General features: G+C 37.9%; 3 protein-coding genes across 4 annotated transcripts; 1 reads left to right on the forward strand and 2 right to left on the reverse strand.

Annotated features, from left to right (window-relative positions):
• Window positions 1-124: 124 nt before the first annotated feature.
• On the reverse strand, window positions 125-6,506 carry LOC148690990 (uncharacterized). 2 transcript variants are annotated; one of them, XM_088686068.1, is made up of 18 exons: window positions 6,276-6,506; window positions 6,085-6,171; window positions 5,897-5,997; window positions 5,616-5,732; window positions 5,443-5,524; window positions 5,284-5,351; window positions 5,125-5,184; window positions 4,916-5,040; window positions 4,596-4,794; window positions 4,400-4,501; window positions 4,202-4,288; window positions 3,699-4,073; window positions 3,500-3,604; window positions 2,625-3,386; window positions 1,004-2,496; window positions 834-909; window positions 468-603; window positions 125-316 (listed from the first exon to the last, which is right to left on the reverse strand). In XM_088686068.1, the coding sequence occupies exons 1-18, from the start codon at window positions 6,472-6,474 to the stop codon at window positions 300-302; spliced, it is 4,191 nt and encodes a 1,396-aa protein (XP_088542194.1). In that variant the 5' UTR covers window positions 6,475-6,506; the 3' UTR covers window positions 125-299. The 2 variants fall into 2 exon arrangements, with proteins under 2 accessions (XP_088542194.1, XP_088542193.1); XM_088686067.1 differs by lacking the exon at window positions 125-316 and having other exon boundaries at window positions 352-603.
• Window positions 6,507-9,650: 3,144 nt separating this feature from the next.
• Window positions 9,651-11,395, forward strand: LOC137708943 (protein PHLOEM PROTEIN 2-LIKE A10). Its single transcript, XM_068448104.2, has 2 exons — window positions 9,651-9,791; window positions 9,952-11,395. The coding sequence occupies exon 2, from the start codon at window positions 10,001-10,003 to the stop codon at window positions 11,267-11,269; it is 1,269 nt and encodes a 422-aa protein (XP_068304205.1). The 5' UTR covers window positions 9,651-9,791; window positions 9,952-10,000; the 3' UTR covers window positions 11,270-11,395.
• A 2,396-nt stretch (window positions 11,396-13,791) lies between these two features.
• On the reverse strand, window positions 13,792-14,451 carry LOC137718466 (phytosulfokines). The gene is made up of 2 exons (XM_068458026.2): window positions 14,266-14,451; window positions 13,792-14,037 (listed from the first exon to the last, which is right to left on the reverse strand). Exons 1-2 carry the CDS (start codon window positions 14,386-14,388, stop codon window positions 13,906-13,908), a joined length of 255 nt encoding a protein of 84 aa, XP_068314127.1. The 5' UTR covers window positions 14,389-14,451; the 3' UTR covers window positions 13,792-13,905.
• Window positions 14,452-14,502: the final 51 nt, after the last annotated feature.

Genomic DNA, 14,502 nt, shown 5'->3' on the forward strand with positions numbered 1-14,502 from the left:
CGTATGCAGTCTTGGTTTTTAACTCATATCGTTGTAATTCACATCGGTTTCTTGTAATCCAAGTTTTAGTTTTATGTCTGGCTAGCCTTCTGGTGTATGAGTCACTGATGGCCTGCTGCTATACTTTTTGCAAATGCTGAGATATGTACAGGTTTCTTAGGATGCAAAAACATTTTTACATAATGCTACTAAGTCAATATACATATCAAGTCAAATTCTTTGATCCAAAATCTCAAAGAATGTCGATGGTCACGAAGCGAGGTTTGAGTACGGTCTGTACAGTTCGCCGCTTTCAGAAGTCAGAATTCAGCATTGCCTGCACCAAAGCGATATAACATCTTCGTTTTAGAGAAATATATGTGTAAATGTGATTAAATAGTCATAGAGATCGAAGCAACTCCTTCCTCAATTCATTTTTCGAATGGAACAAATGTTTTCTCGGAGAGTTAAAAAGTGATCAACCGCACCTTTCACCCGCATCTTTCCCCATTTATTTCTCAGATCATTCGGAGTTCGATCCTTGTGAAATACATCACGACCATTTTCCAAAATTTTCTTCCAGCATCGGTTCTTTCCAGTGGTTGGAAAACTGTTCACAAGCTCCTGGACCATAAGGTTACTTCAGTTAGATTCCGACGCAACTACAAAATAGAAAATTTCCAAGAACTTGATTGGAAATGGATAGTTTAAGCATTTGTAAGTTTTAAGAAAATGAAAGAAATCATAGAAACGACAATTTGAATTTCGAAATGAAGCGTAACAACAAGATGGTTTATATAATCTGGATGAAATCACACATCCATGATACTACTTCAATTTAGATAATTAAATACCTTCAACTTTTCTTCTTCTTCTCTTGTCCAGTATAATCTCATACGCCGCCTCCTTCTAGGCAGTGGCAAGTTTGACCTGCATATTAGGAGAAACAGTTGATTAACAATCGATAACTGCATGTAAAAGTTCACAAAATAAACTCAAAATCGATAGCTTAACCCCCAATCACCTCGTTGGTTGATTTCCGGATTCTCTTGTCTTTTGAGCTTTATGTTTAGGCTGTATCTCGCCCAGTAGAGGAGACCAAGTATCTGAAACTTCCGGTTCCATGGAAGGAGACGAAGTATCTGAAGCATCAGATTCCGAGGAATCAGACAGAACGATGGTAAAACTCTTTGGCTCTTTTTCATGGTTTTTATGCACTACAGGAGACTCTGTGTCAGATAGAACAATGGTATTTGAGGGCATCTCCAGAGATTCTGATCGCATAAGTTCTGCATTCTCAATTTCGTTTTCCTTCTCCGCAAACACCCTTTTCCCACCTTCATCTTCTTCATCTGTGTCTGAATTTTCTTCGACAGCACTTTCCTCATCCTGTTGCAGCTCAAGCAGTTCAGATACGCACGGGTGTCCTGAATCTCCTCTGATTACTTTATTGGTGCCTTCACCTCTACAACTGACACTGTCCCCGTCATTGTTCTCATCTTCAACCTCAAACTTCATCCCTTCTTTGATCTCATTGTCTTCCCTTCTTTTATGCACTACAGGAGACTCTGTGTCAGATAGAAAAATGGTATTTGAGGGCACTTCCATTGATTCTGGTTGCATAAGTTCTGCATTCTCAATTTCGTCTTCTTTCTCCGCAGACACCCTTTTCCCATCTTCATCTTCTTCATTTTTGTCTGAACTTTCTTCGACAGCAGTTTCCTCATCCTGTTGCAACTCAAGAAGTTCAGATACGCACCGGTGTCCAGAACCTCCTCTAATTATTTCATTGGTGCCTTCACCTCTACAACTGACACTGTTGCCACCATTGTTCTCATCTTCAACCTCAAACTCCGTCCCTTCTTTGATCTCATTGTCTTCCACTGCGACAAATTGGTTATGAACTTGAGCATCGTCAAATTGACCGTCACAACCATAACCACTTTCATTTCGCGCATTCACTTGTTCATCAACGATATAACCATCAGAACAGCCGGAGAAGACTTCCTCAAAAGCCACTGCCTTTCTTCTCAACTTTTCTTCTATCTCACCCAGCCTATTCTCATGAGCAAGAGAATATGAACAGATGGGGCAGTAATATTTACCCTTCTTATAGCATATTAAGTCAGACTGGAAGTTTTGATGAAATACCAAAGGGCAATTACTTGTATTACAAATCAGCAACTGACCACCATTGCTACATAGGAAGCCCAAGAAATCACGATTTTCCACGGAGACATCAATCTTCCCATTATGGAATGCACTGCTGTCACTTGTCTCTCTATGACAATCCATGAGCTCTTTGGCTTCATCAGAAATAGCCTTCTTCTCATATCTATCTGCAGGATGTTCTACTTTAACATGAAAAACATGTTCACTGATATAGTCATATTCTACAGCAGATACATCTGGAGGAGCAGCATTTGATGTTCCTGGTTCAAGATGAAAGCCACCATCATCTTCGGCTTCATCTTCTTGCCAAGATCCGAGCAATGGAACTATGTTATGTATTAGAGGCTGCAAAACACCAAGAGGGGTCCTGTTTCATCTTCTTGACAACATTTGAACATTATGATTACAGTTAATTGTTTCAAGAATCATTTAAATAAAATGCAGTAAATAAAACGCTTGACTAGTTATATTACCTCATTCTTAATTTGTTCCAAAACATCACCAGTAACCTCACGAGGACAAAATAAATCCTCCAAGAACCTCAAAGCCAACAATTGAATGCAAGGGAGAGACACTAATTTGTCTGTAAAATACTGCACGTTTGGAAACTGTTCTTCAAGATTTGCAATGGCGCTGCCCTGTGAGTGAAGTCTAGGAATTTCATTTTTATTAACAGGAACAAAACTTCCTACTTCAAATTCTTTTGGTCGAGAACTGGTATAATGCGTTTCTTTTATCTCTGCTTGCAGGTTACAAAAAGTTTCACCTGCATCTTGGTTTTCTAGTCCCTGCCAGGCTACCTCCTTTTGTAATACTATTTCCAAAGCCCGACTTGGTCCCTCCCCAAGTTGCGCCAGCAGGACTTCAAGTTTTGGAATTTCACGGTTTAGCATGAAAGGAGCAAATGATGAGAGCCTCATGGGGTGCCTGATCATTGTATTTCTTGCCCTATCATGGTTTTCTAGTCCGTGCATAGCTACCTCCTTTTGTAATACTATTTCCAAAGCTCGACTTGGTCCCTCCCCAAGTTGCGCCAGCAGGACTTCAAGTCTTAGAATTTCATGGTTTAGCGTAAAAGGAGCAAATGATGAGAGCCTCATGGAGTGCCTGATCATTGTATTTCTTGCCCTATCACCGCCTCCTAGCTCCTCAGCATAAAATGTTGCAGGTAGCACACCGATGCAGAAGATAAGTTTCTTTGCGTAAGGATGAGGTAATTCCAATTGGTTTAAAACCTGAATTTGGAACACAGTAAAAATTTAGGAAAACATAATATAAAATATTCCTATAATATACATTTACAGACACGATATAAAATATCAAGCAAGACTTTGTATGGACGGTTTACCTTCTGAATTCTTAAATCTTCTTTCCTTGACACGGTGGGTACCTCTGTTTCCCGCCTGAGCACTTCCATTTGCAAACGTTTGACTAGTTTCTTGTCCGGAACAACCTAGCGAAGTATTTGAAATAAATATATTAATAGGTTTGTATTCTGAGTAAGTAAAAATGCAAACTGAAAAACGTGATGAGCAAAAAAGTAGTACCATGTTAGATTCACCCTTTGCCTGTGTGGAAAGTAAGAGAGAGTTTATTTGAGGACGAAATAAATCCTCCAAGCACCTGAAAGCTAAATCTTGAATGCAAGGAGGAATCACCAATTTGCTTTTGTAAAGCACTTCTAGTTTTAGAGCTCGACTTGGTTCCTCCGAAAGTTGCTCTGATGAGATTTCATGTTTTAGAACTTCACGTCTTGGCATGAAAGGAGGAGTTGACGAGTGCCTAATGGAGTGCTTGGTCCTTGCATTTGTTGCTGTATCACAATCTCCTAGTTCCTTGGCATAAAATGATATTGGTAGCACACCAGTGTAGGAGAGATAGTTATCCACAGAGAGATGAGGTAATTCCAATGGATATAAACTCTGAAGTTGGCATACAACAAGAATTAATGACAAATCTAAAACTAACGCTTATACGGGGGAGAGGAGAAAGTTAGACCAAGGGCTTGGGGAACAGCGAGAGGGAGAACGAACACAAGTTGGGGATTCACCTGAACCTCAAGTTTATGGCGCAACTCATCCGCTTGAGATTGAGCCAAATCTCTTTCACTTCTCAAATCCTCCATTTCCATTTCCATCTAGTGAGGATCATATTTTATGAAAAATTAAATTAAAAAAAAAATTCATATACATTCACACAAACACATCAAATAAAATATCAAGCGGCCAGATGTTATATGAATGTTTACCTGCTGAATTCTTTCCCTCAATGGATAAAGGGTGTACAACTCTGCTTCCAGCTTAGCTACTTGCTTTTGCAAGTGTTTCACTAGCTGCTTGTCTGATACAACCTAGCAAATTTTTTTTTTTGAAACAAATGGATTAATAGCTTCTGTATTCTAGAAGGGAAAACTGAAAAAAAGGTGATAAGCAGATAAGTGATACCGTGTTCACGCTGGCATCATTTGTTACCTCCTTTGCCTGTGTAGCAAAGAAGAGAGTGTTTCGAGATTGTTCAGCGTGGCTCAGTGCTGGACTCAAGGTACATATGATGGCAGTGCGAGCATTTCCTCCAAGGGAATGTTGCAATATGCGAGTGAGCTTTGAGTCTCGGTAAGGTATATGACCACTTAATTTTCCAGCACTGATAATCATCAATTCGAAGAGTGAGCAACCAAATTGACTATATATCAGATATATCTATCAAGTAATCTCATACTTGAAACTTTGAAATGGTCCTTCTGTCCTGCTATATAGATTCTGACCTGAGCTTTCTGATAACGTTAGTAAGTGTCATCAAACTAAGGTTAATATGGCAGCCTTCCCTTAGCCTAACACCGTCTGCATGCGTCTCTGGAGCTCTTTCGCTTCCAGCTAGGTCTACAAAATTCTGCAGATCATTCAGATTGCAGTTTTTAGCTGTTAACCAAGAATCCAACTCAAGTGAAACTTCTGTTTCTTATTTTAGATTTACCAGGCTTGCAACGAAAGACGTCCTGCAGTCTAAACTTTCACGGACTGTACTTTCAATTGTCTGTACAGAAAGACAATATTAGTTAGTCATCAGAAGAAGAAAAGTACTTGATTAGAAAACATCAAAGATGTTATGATCGAGAGAGATTAAGGAACTGACCAGCCTTATTAATTGATGAGACCGTGAACTGTTATCATTTAGAGCAGTTTCACCAACTTCTCTTTGAGCTGCACAAAAACAAGTTGATTAACTAATTGCTAATGAAAAAACTTTGAGAGAATACGAAGCTAACTCAAGTGAAGGGCTCCACTGAATCACCCTCGCAAATTCCGATTAAACTTCTCAGATGGTGATGACTGCTTGCAGCTTCCTCCACCAATTTCTCAACCACGATTCCTTTCTACATTAAAGAAAACACTAGAACTTGAATGAGAAGTCAAAGGAGGATTAATTAGTTCACCGAAGATTATGGTAATTTTACAAAGCAATACCTCTGGATCATCTAGAAGCTTTAAATTGCCAACAGATTCTGTATTCAACAAGTCGCGGACATTCTCATTGTATATCTCAAGTCCCGAAATTTTTATTCCAAACTCCCTCTCTGGAGTCTGCAAACAAACAGAGCAACACCTGCTTAGTAAATCAAACTGCAGAAACAGCAGCAGAAAACTGCAATTCTTGGTGAAGAACAGACCAAGACATATACCAAGGCATGAACCAATAAACGAAAAAAATTATAGAACTATCAACAAAAGGTTTTTCGGGAGCTTACATTCGTTATATGGTTGTAGATATCATCGACAGCTTTTTCCATTATTCCTTTCATTGTGTATGTCTTGCCACTGCCACTTTGTCCATAAGCAAATATAGTTGCTGCGAACAAGAGAACGTAAACGACCATTCAATGCGAGTAGAGATTTAGATGGAAAAACATGACATGATTTGAGCGATAATCACTACCGTTAATTCCCATCAGAGAAGACAAGGCAACATTTCTCACTCCTTCCTCATATACTGCTTCGGTTGAACCAGGACCGAAAACTTTATCTACAAAACAGGTAATCAGTGATCAATAATCTACACAATCAATCATAACAAACGTACAATAAGAATCATCAAAGATAAGGGAACAATTAGATGTTTTTACACACCAAATGTAAACGAGGCGGATTGAGCGGAACGTTCGTGAGGCGGGGGTTTATAAATAATGGTGTTATCGCCGAGGCAATCCCACGAAACTTGTTCTTTTGCGAGTTCCTCCCTTTTGCTTAGAGGCCTCAAACACACTAAAACAACAATCTTCTCCTTCTTAGCTCTTGGCGTTCCGGGAGTTCTGGAAGCCATCATCATAATATATGCTTGGCCTTGAGATTTTGCAAAATGAAAACCTACACCGAAAAACCACGAAATGCGCCAGTGAAGCCGAAATCAAAACCAAACAACGAATTAGAAGTTTAGAACACAGGGAAGAAATGGCTCAGAAAACAAAGCAAATCCCAACCCCCATCACCTCAACCGATTTCGCTACAAATTTCTTCAAAAGCATAAAATTAATAAATAAAATCTATCTTTTTTCAAGAAAGAATATATGAAAAAACGCAGACTCACAACAATATCAGGGGAAAATGATGAAGCTTTTGGAGCTTTCAGCAGAGGAAAACCGAAAACTAGAAGCTTGAAGCTTTAACCGGAGGGAGGGAGGGAGGGAGGGAGGGAGGAGAGAGAGAGAGAGAGTAGCCGTTGAGTCGTGTAAGAGAAGCTTTGAGTAAGTAAAGAGGTGTGGCGGAGAGAGAGAGAGGAGGGAAGTCGAAAGAGCGCGCAATTCTAATAATAATTTTGAATTTAAAATCACAACTACTATTTGACGTCACTGACACCTTCTAGCATCGTCAGTTGGCAGCTCCTAATAAGTTGCCACGTGGCGTCTCATTGACTTTTAGTTCGGACAGAGAACGCTTTATTAAACCAAGGTTCCAATTAATTTCCTCAATTACGAACAAAACTTACCAACTAAATTTCGTAACCTTTGGTTTTCTTTTATTTTTAATGGTCTATTTTTCTTATTTTTCAAATGAATTAATGCTAAGACTTAATTTTATAAACTAAAAGACATGCAAGTTAACTATTAGATTATTTGATTAACATGTTTATTTTTTATTTGTGACACATCATTTAATTTATAAATCTAGTCTTCCTAACGTTATTTTTTTCTTTCTTATTTTTCAAATTGTTACAAATAACTATGGCTCGATTGTTAATAATTTAATAGCCTTTAGTTTTCTTTATGCACTACGAACACCTCCATAAATTTTTAAGTACTTCTAAGTTTTTTTTTCAAACGTAATCAAATGTGTTTTTAGTTACCAGACCATATTTTTAGCTCTTTTAGCAATAGTCTCAAACGTGTTAGATTGAAGCGATTAAGCAATAAGTTATGATAATTTCATTTAAAATGAAGAGGTAGTGAAAAATAAATCTCATGTATATACCTATTGTGTGGCATCTCTAGTCACATGCCAGAGGGTGAAAGATAATTCATTTAACTGGCAAGTGGGGAATCACCTTGGTAGTTAGGGTTTTCCTCTCACAAAGCAAGAAGATGATTGATCAAATTCATGGGCGGACCTACGAAGAAACACTTATGACACTATAACGTATACCTTAGCAAGCATGTTAATTTGTTGTGTCTCTTGTTCAAACCATTCACATCCCCTTAACATAGCTTAGAGTAGTATATATAATTGCTTGTAATAGAAAGTAAAAAAATAAAATAAAATAAATAAAAAACCTTGTAAACAATATTTAATTATAAGTGTGATTGTGTAAACTAGAAGTAGCATCCATCTAATAAGATCTGGGAGATCTTTCCTATATGACTATGTTATATAGAAGTTGATGATTGATTTATTACATTGATAAACGTGCTCATTCCTATTGGTGACACATCATTTAGTTAACAAATTTTGTCTTCCTAACATTACCCTTCAATGAATCTAAAATTTTCTTTTACCTTTATTGGATGCGCTGTTATTAAAATTTTGACTTTTTTAGTACCTCGAAATGAGGTATTATGATATCTTATTTTAGAATTTATTATTTATGTATTTTATAGATGAAGGAAAACGATTTTAAGGGCATTTTGATCATATTAAATTTTATGCTGGTTTTTTGATGTGATTTTAGAATAGACGGATAGATCTCGATCTCACGAGCACATAGACACAAACGGCATCCAATTTCGAATTAGAGCGAAAAAAATAGAAGCGTTTTAAGTTGAAAAATTAAGATAAGAGAATCCAATTGCAAAAATAAATTATAGTTGAAAAGCATAATGAAAAAAGAAAATTAGCTGAAGAGAATCTGATTCTATAATAATGACCATGCATTTTAATTGAAGTCATTTCAAGAAAACAATCCCAATTTTTTTTAAAAACAATTAAAGTAAATAGCACGTATTCGTTATTACAGTGCATGTATGACGGCATGAAATCTGAATGAGCTAAAATCAAAGTGTCCTTACCATATAAGTTCACATGAATATATATATATATGTATATATATATTAAAAGAGTTTTATGATTTAATTTGTTATGTTTGTGCTGTGGGTGTTTTTTTCTTTTAAATTGAGATGAATCGTATGGGTTGTATATAGGTTATGGTGATTATCCTCCACCGGGGTATCCAGCACCAGGCTATCCGGCGCAGGGGTATCCTCAGCCTCCTCCGCCGCCTCAAGTAATGTATCAGCCTCCACCGCCGCCGTCGTAATCAAAATCCAATTTTGGTTGTTTGAAAGCATGGTAATTAGCTCTGTATCTCCATTTCTATATCACATTATACAGTGTTTTTAAATATTAAAAAATGTAAATTAGGACAAGACGTTCCAAACAAATCATGCGACGAAATGTGGGATAGAACAACGTCGTTAACTAAGGATTCATAACTTTTAAGGATTTTTAAGGGTTCTAGGAGTGACATTTGGTTCATTATTTTTATGGTTCCAGTTTGGCTGGTCTTTGTTGTTGCTACTGCGTTGAGATGCTTTGCTCATGAAAAGGGTTTGGGAGGCAATGTCAGCATGTGAATCATGATCAGACGGTTCAAATGATATTTGCTAATGCCAAGACTATTACATCTCCGTTATGTCATTCTGTTTTGTATAAGCCGTTCAAATCAATGTTTTTTTTTATTAACTTTTTTTTTAGTTTTGTTGTTGGCTTTACAATTTAGTATATGTTTTTGTATTCAGATTTAGTAATATTTTTTTTGTCGCACAAGAGAGTTTGAAGAAATTCGTGTTGATCAAATTTGAATAGTCATTTAGAATTCAAGAACAATTTTAATAGAAGTTATACGCAAAATTACGAAAAATTTAGATCATCAGAATATATCAAAATTTCACATGAAAATTTCCTTCACTTTAACAATCTCATAAAAAAACATCTCGCATTAAAAAGAAAAAGAATGTGGCCCAAAAATATGGTCAACGGGATATTTAAATAACGCGGGTATTGTATCCAGTCAGTGCATGTGTCATTTATTTAACACAATAAAATATTTCTGGCGGGGGCGTCCCGCTTTCTCTCCTCCGTCACTGCAACGCCCGCCGTCTCCTCTCTCTCTCTCTCTCTCTCCTCCCGCCAATTGACAGTTTCAAAGTCGCAAAGGTTCGTATTCTCATCGCCCTCCTCATTGAATTCCCCCAATTAATATCTGGTCTTTCCAATTCATTGGGATTTGCAACTCCAGAACCCTAGAAATTCATCGACACAAAGCAATCGATTTTCAGTACCCAATTCGTTAAATTGTCAGTTCATTTCCCAACAGCACTTTAAAGGCCAAAGCTTTACAGCTTCCCTTTGTTATTCGAGCTCCAATGGAACTTGGGCTCGTCGCGAAGGGCTTGAATTTCTCTCGGAGAAGAAGGCGATGGCTTCTGATACTCGCAGCTCTTGGGGTCTCCGGCTATGGAGCTTATAGGGTTTACAATTTGCCCTCTGTGGCCAGGAAGCGGAGGAGATGCCTGAAGCTCGTTGGAGCCCTAATCTCTATGGCCGAGATTGTCTCCGATTCGGCCGAGACGATCGGGGTTGTTTCCAAGGACTTGAAGGAGTTTCTGCTATCCGATTCGGAAGAAATGCCCCAAAGTTTGAAGCAGATTTCGAAGATTGCTAGGTCGGAAGAGTTCTCTGTGTCACTGAGTAGGGTTACAGAGGCTATGACGGTTGGGATGATTCGAGGGTGTAGATTGGAGATGAAGAATGAGAGTGAATCGGAGAAGGGTATGGGGAGTTCGAGCTTTTCGGATAGGGTTTTGGAGAAGGTTTTCTCTACAGCTGGAACCGGGTTTGTTTCGGTTGTGGTTGGAAGCTTTGCTAAGAATTTGGTTCTGGGATTTTACTCCGATGAGCAATTGGGTGAGAATTCAAGTGTATCGAAATCAAGTTCATCGGATGTGCCTACATGGGTTAATGTGATTTGCTGTGACAGAAGTAAGGATCTCATAGCAAGTTGCATTCAGGTTTTTGTAAGCACTGCTGTTGCGGTTTACCTTGACAAAACGAAAGATATCAACGTTTATGAAGATATGTTTGATGGGTTGACCAATCCCAAGCACCAGAACAAAGTGAGGGATGTTCTAGTTTCTGTTTGTAATGGTGCTGTGGAAACAGTTGTGAGGACATCTCACCAGGTTTTGACGAGTTCCAGTTCGAGTTCAAGCTCGAATTCGCATGCATGTCCAATTGTTGATCAGAGTGAAGGTCCAAGTGGAACTACGGATGAGTGCTTGCAGCGAGAGGTATCTCCAAAGCAGGGGAAGGTGGAGAGTTCGTCGGATGTTATTCATAGTAGTGGGTGGGTTAGGAAGGTTTCATCTACATTGGCTGTGCCGAGCAATAGGAAGTTTGTTCTGGATGTGACGGGGAGGGTGACGTTTGAGACGGTGCGATCTCTCGTTGAGTTTATGTTGTGGACGCTATTAGATGGCTTGAAAAGAAGCCTTAGTGCACTTCATGGGGAGGTTGCAGACAGGGGATTGCAAGTCATCAGATACTTCAGCGGGAAGTCTTCAGTTATAGTTACTGTATGTCTTGCTTTGCATTTATACGTCCTGGGTGGTTCAAGAGTTCTCTTGACTGCTTAATTTGATGGGCTTATCCCTCCCTTGTAAGAAGCTCCTATCAGTTAGATACGGCTCCCTTTTGAGGAAGGTTATGTGTGTATAACTTTGTTACTTAATTCAAATGGGGAAAAGGAGGTTCATGATTCATTGTGACGCATGCTTTAAATTCAGGAACTTTTATTCCTGTTCTGTTCTTTAATTATTAAATTTATAATCCTTGAGTGAATGCAACTATACATATCTGAATTTTGGTGGGATCTTGAGGTTTAGAACATCCCTACTTTCGATCTAGAGGAATCATGCTTTGGGTTGTTAAAGTTAAATCGAAATAGACCATCAATGATTCTACTGTTTAAACATTCATGATATTTACCTAGTTCTTGATTTGTTTAGGTAGAAAAAACCTAAACCACAATAATTTCAATATGGAAGAAAAGTAGCGATTAGTAGCACACGGATCTCGTTGCCGCATTTGCAAGAGTTTGCTGCACGATTCTGATTTGGTCTCATTAAGGTATGGTGATAAAAACCTGTACCAGCAGATTCTGGTTTTCTCTGACTGTTTTGGTTCATGTTGGTTAGTTGTGAACTGTTCTCCGAGAGCGGAGGCAACTTTCGAAGGAGGTTACCATTTCTGATGCCTTCTTTTGTCAGCTGAGATAATTCGTTCTTTTGTATTCTGGTTAGGCTTTCTAGCAGTTGCAATTCAACGTTGTAATAAGAAGTTTGGAGATGCAATTTAAGATATGCGGGGGCCGGGGGAATTTGATTGATTTATCCTATGTGTGCAATGAATGTTTCTGTAGTAACTATCACTCGCGTTTTGTTAGTTACTACCCGTAGAATTGTTATGCAGTGGCCATTCATTACATTGTGCTAGCTGTTCATCTGTTTAAATCTGGAAATTGAGAGAGTTGGTGGCACTGGGTATCACTATGTATGCTCTAGCGATTATTTCCAACATGTTTTTACTTAAGAACTCAGTTGGTACTATAGCTGTACCCAATTTAGCGTTTTCGGGAAAAAAAAGGATGCACGATGACGCCGTCTTAGGGACGGGGACTTGATTTAGTGTCTCCGGCGAAAGTGAGTTATAGGAAATGGATGAATGAGGCAGTCATCAATCTGTTGCCAAAAGAGGAAGGGCGGAGTTCACCAGTAACCTTAATGGCACATAAATGCAATTTTTAGCGCAATTGGACTGTGCCATCCAATTGAAATTTCATATTTCATTTGGTAAGTGGATCAAACACTCCCACCATTGCAAAGGTTTGGTGCTAATGATGCTTACTATTCCATTGATTCGTCAAATTAGTTCCGTCATAACTCATAAGAGAGATAAAAGCATAACTATATACAACCGATGACACTCAAGAACTTCTTGAGATCTAAATGCCGACGAGAAGATTACGGATCGATTACGGACTTATCATCTTTGTGAGGTCAGACAAGATGCATGCACACGTACAAAGATGGAATTCTGATGTCAACTGGTGGGTTGTTAAAATTGCATTTCATAATCTGGAATTCCCAAAAGCAGTCGCAGCAAAAGCTCGTTTTAAGTTTGGACTTCCACAGGATAATGACACATCAATTCTTTATTCAACACAGCCGACGTGTTTGACACTCTGCTAATATTGTGTTTCCGACTTTTAATCACCACAATTTAATCATGGGTTATGAATACGGGTGTTAGCAGTTGCTTTCATTGACGATAGTTGACCAAATATGTGGTGCATGATTGCGAGCAGTGTTCTACAAGAAAATGATTTATACACTTCTCTTTTTTTCTTTTTTCTTTTTTGTTGGATTGAATAAGTTAAATGAGAATCAATGAACGGATGCAATGAAATATCACAAAATGAGAAAACGAAAGTGTGAACGGGTATCTATAGTAGTATCATATTGACTTTTCTCCACAAAGCTGCCTTAGTTTTCCATCGGCATCCTTTACAGATGAGGACAGCAAATATTTTATTTTGTTAAATTAGATAGAGAATGGATATTTGCACATTAGTGCTGCACTTATATTTTTTCTATAAATTCTTTTATTAGAAAATATTATGGAATATTTTTTTTAGAGTACCAAAAATAACTCTGACAACATATTACATCAACACAAACCATGGATAACTAAGAAATCCTGCACCAAAGTCCACACTGTTCATACCAGAAGTTCATGACTTGTCGTGGCGTTTTACTTTTATTAGCAAAATGGCAACAAATTTCTTGTTGCCAAACACATGATTTGTTTATTTTTGTTACTATTATTGACAATAGCGTGGGCGGTAGAGTATTAAGTGAGCCAAATTACAAATAGAACAAGTTATCAAACTATCATATATAATGAGTTACGCTCTCATAGCAATTTGTAGAAATCTTAACTCTCATATGCCCAGCAGATGTGTCATCCAAATTTGATTAGAAAAATTTAAAAGTACGAGAGGAACATGAAGCCAAATCCCATAAAAGACAAGAAATATTATAAAGACAAACTAATTAATCCTAATTAAATCCATTGTCTTTCGAAAACAAAGATTGAGTTGACCAAATAAGCTTGTATGATATTATTTAGTATAACATATGGATGCTTTATTATTGCATGGCTTTTTAAAAAGACGAAACAAAGAGAGATAATTTTAATTGGTTGCACGAATTCAAGGCTTGTGCTTCTGTGTATATATGTAATCCACATGAGCCGCCAATGTCCTCCTCATCAGGCACTCCTCCTCCTCTACACCTTCGCAGCTCCCGCCTTCCTCCGCTGCAACGATCTCCGCGTCTATGTCCTGTTCACATATTTTTATTCAACAAATTACAACATAAACAAAACAAAACAATATTAAGATACCAAACTTAATGAAAGAATAGTAGATTTAGTAAATTTAGAATGCGTTTGATTACCATTTCACTTTTTGGTTTTTAGAAAACCACAATCTTTTCGAAAAGGTGAAACAAAAACAAAATGAAATGGTTATTAGAGGACGCCTGAAATTAAAACAATTAAAACAACTTACTTGGTGTTGGGTTTTGAGAGCGTTGTTGGTGAAAGCAGCAGGGACTGGACGAGCAGCGAAGGCTGTGAGTTGAAAACTGAGGAGCAGAGCTATGGTGAAGAAGGTGATAATATATTTAGCCATTTTTTCTTCTTCTTTTTTGTTTTGAGTTTCTGTGGAGAAGGGGAATACAAAGTGTGAAGGGAAGTGAGAAGCGAGTGGAGATTTATAGTGGGGGTTTTGTTAGGTCGTTTTGCA

Source organism: Pyrus communis, chromosome 15 (assembly GCF_041283825.1).
Source record: "Pyrus communis isolate YQ-2024b chromosome 15, ASM4128382v1, whole genome shotgun sequence".
In the NCBI taxonomy this organism is placed as follows: Eukaryota; Viridiplantae; Streptophyta; class Magnoliopsida; order Rosales; family Rosaceae; genus Pyrus; species Pyrus communis.

Coding starts and splice junctions, on each gene's coding strand:
- LOC137718466 (XM_068458026.2), bottom strand. CDS start 14,388: ATGGCTAAATATATTATCACCTTCTTCACCATAGCTCTGCTCCTCAGT. Junction 14,038..14,265: donor CTCTCAAAACCCAACACCAA/GTAAGTTGTTTT, acceptor ATATGTGAACAG/GACATAGACGCGGAGATCGT.
- LOC148690990 (XM_088686067.1), bottom strand. CDS start 6,474: ATGATGATGGCTTCCAGAACTCCCGGAACGCCAAGAGCTAAGAAGGAG. Junction 6,172..6,275: donor ATCCGCCTCGTTTACATTTG/GTGTGTAAAAAC, acceptor CCTGTTTTGTAG/ATAAAGTTTTCGGTCCTGGT. Junction 5,525..5,615: donor AGCTTCTAGATGATCCAGAG/GTATTGCTTTGT, acceptor TCTTTAATGTAG/AAAGGAATCGTGGTTGAGAA.
- LOC137708943 (XM_068448104.2), top strand. CDS start 10,001: ATGGAACTTGGGCTCGTCGCGAAGGGCTTGAATTTCTCTCGGAGAAGA.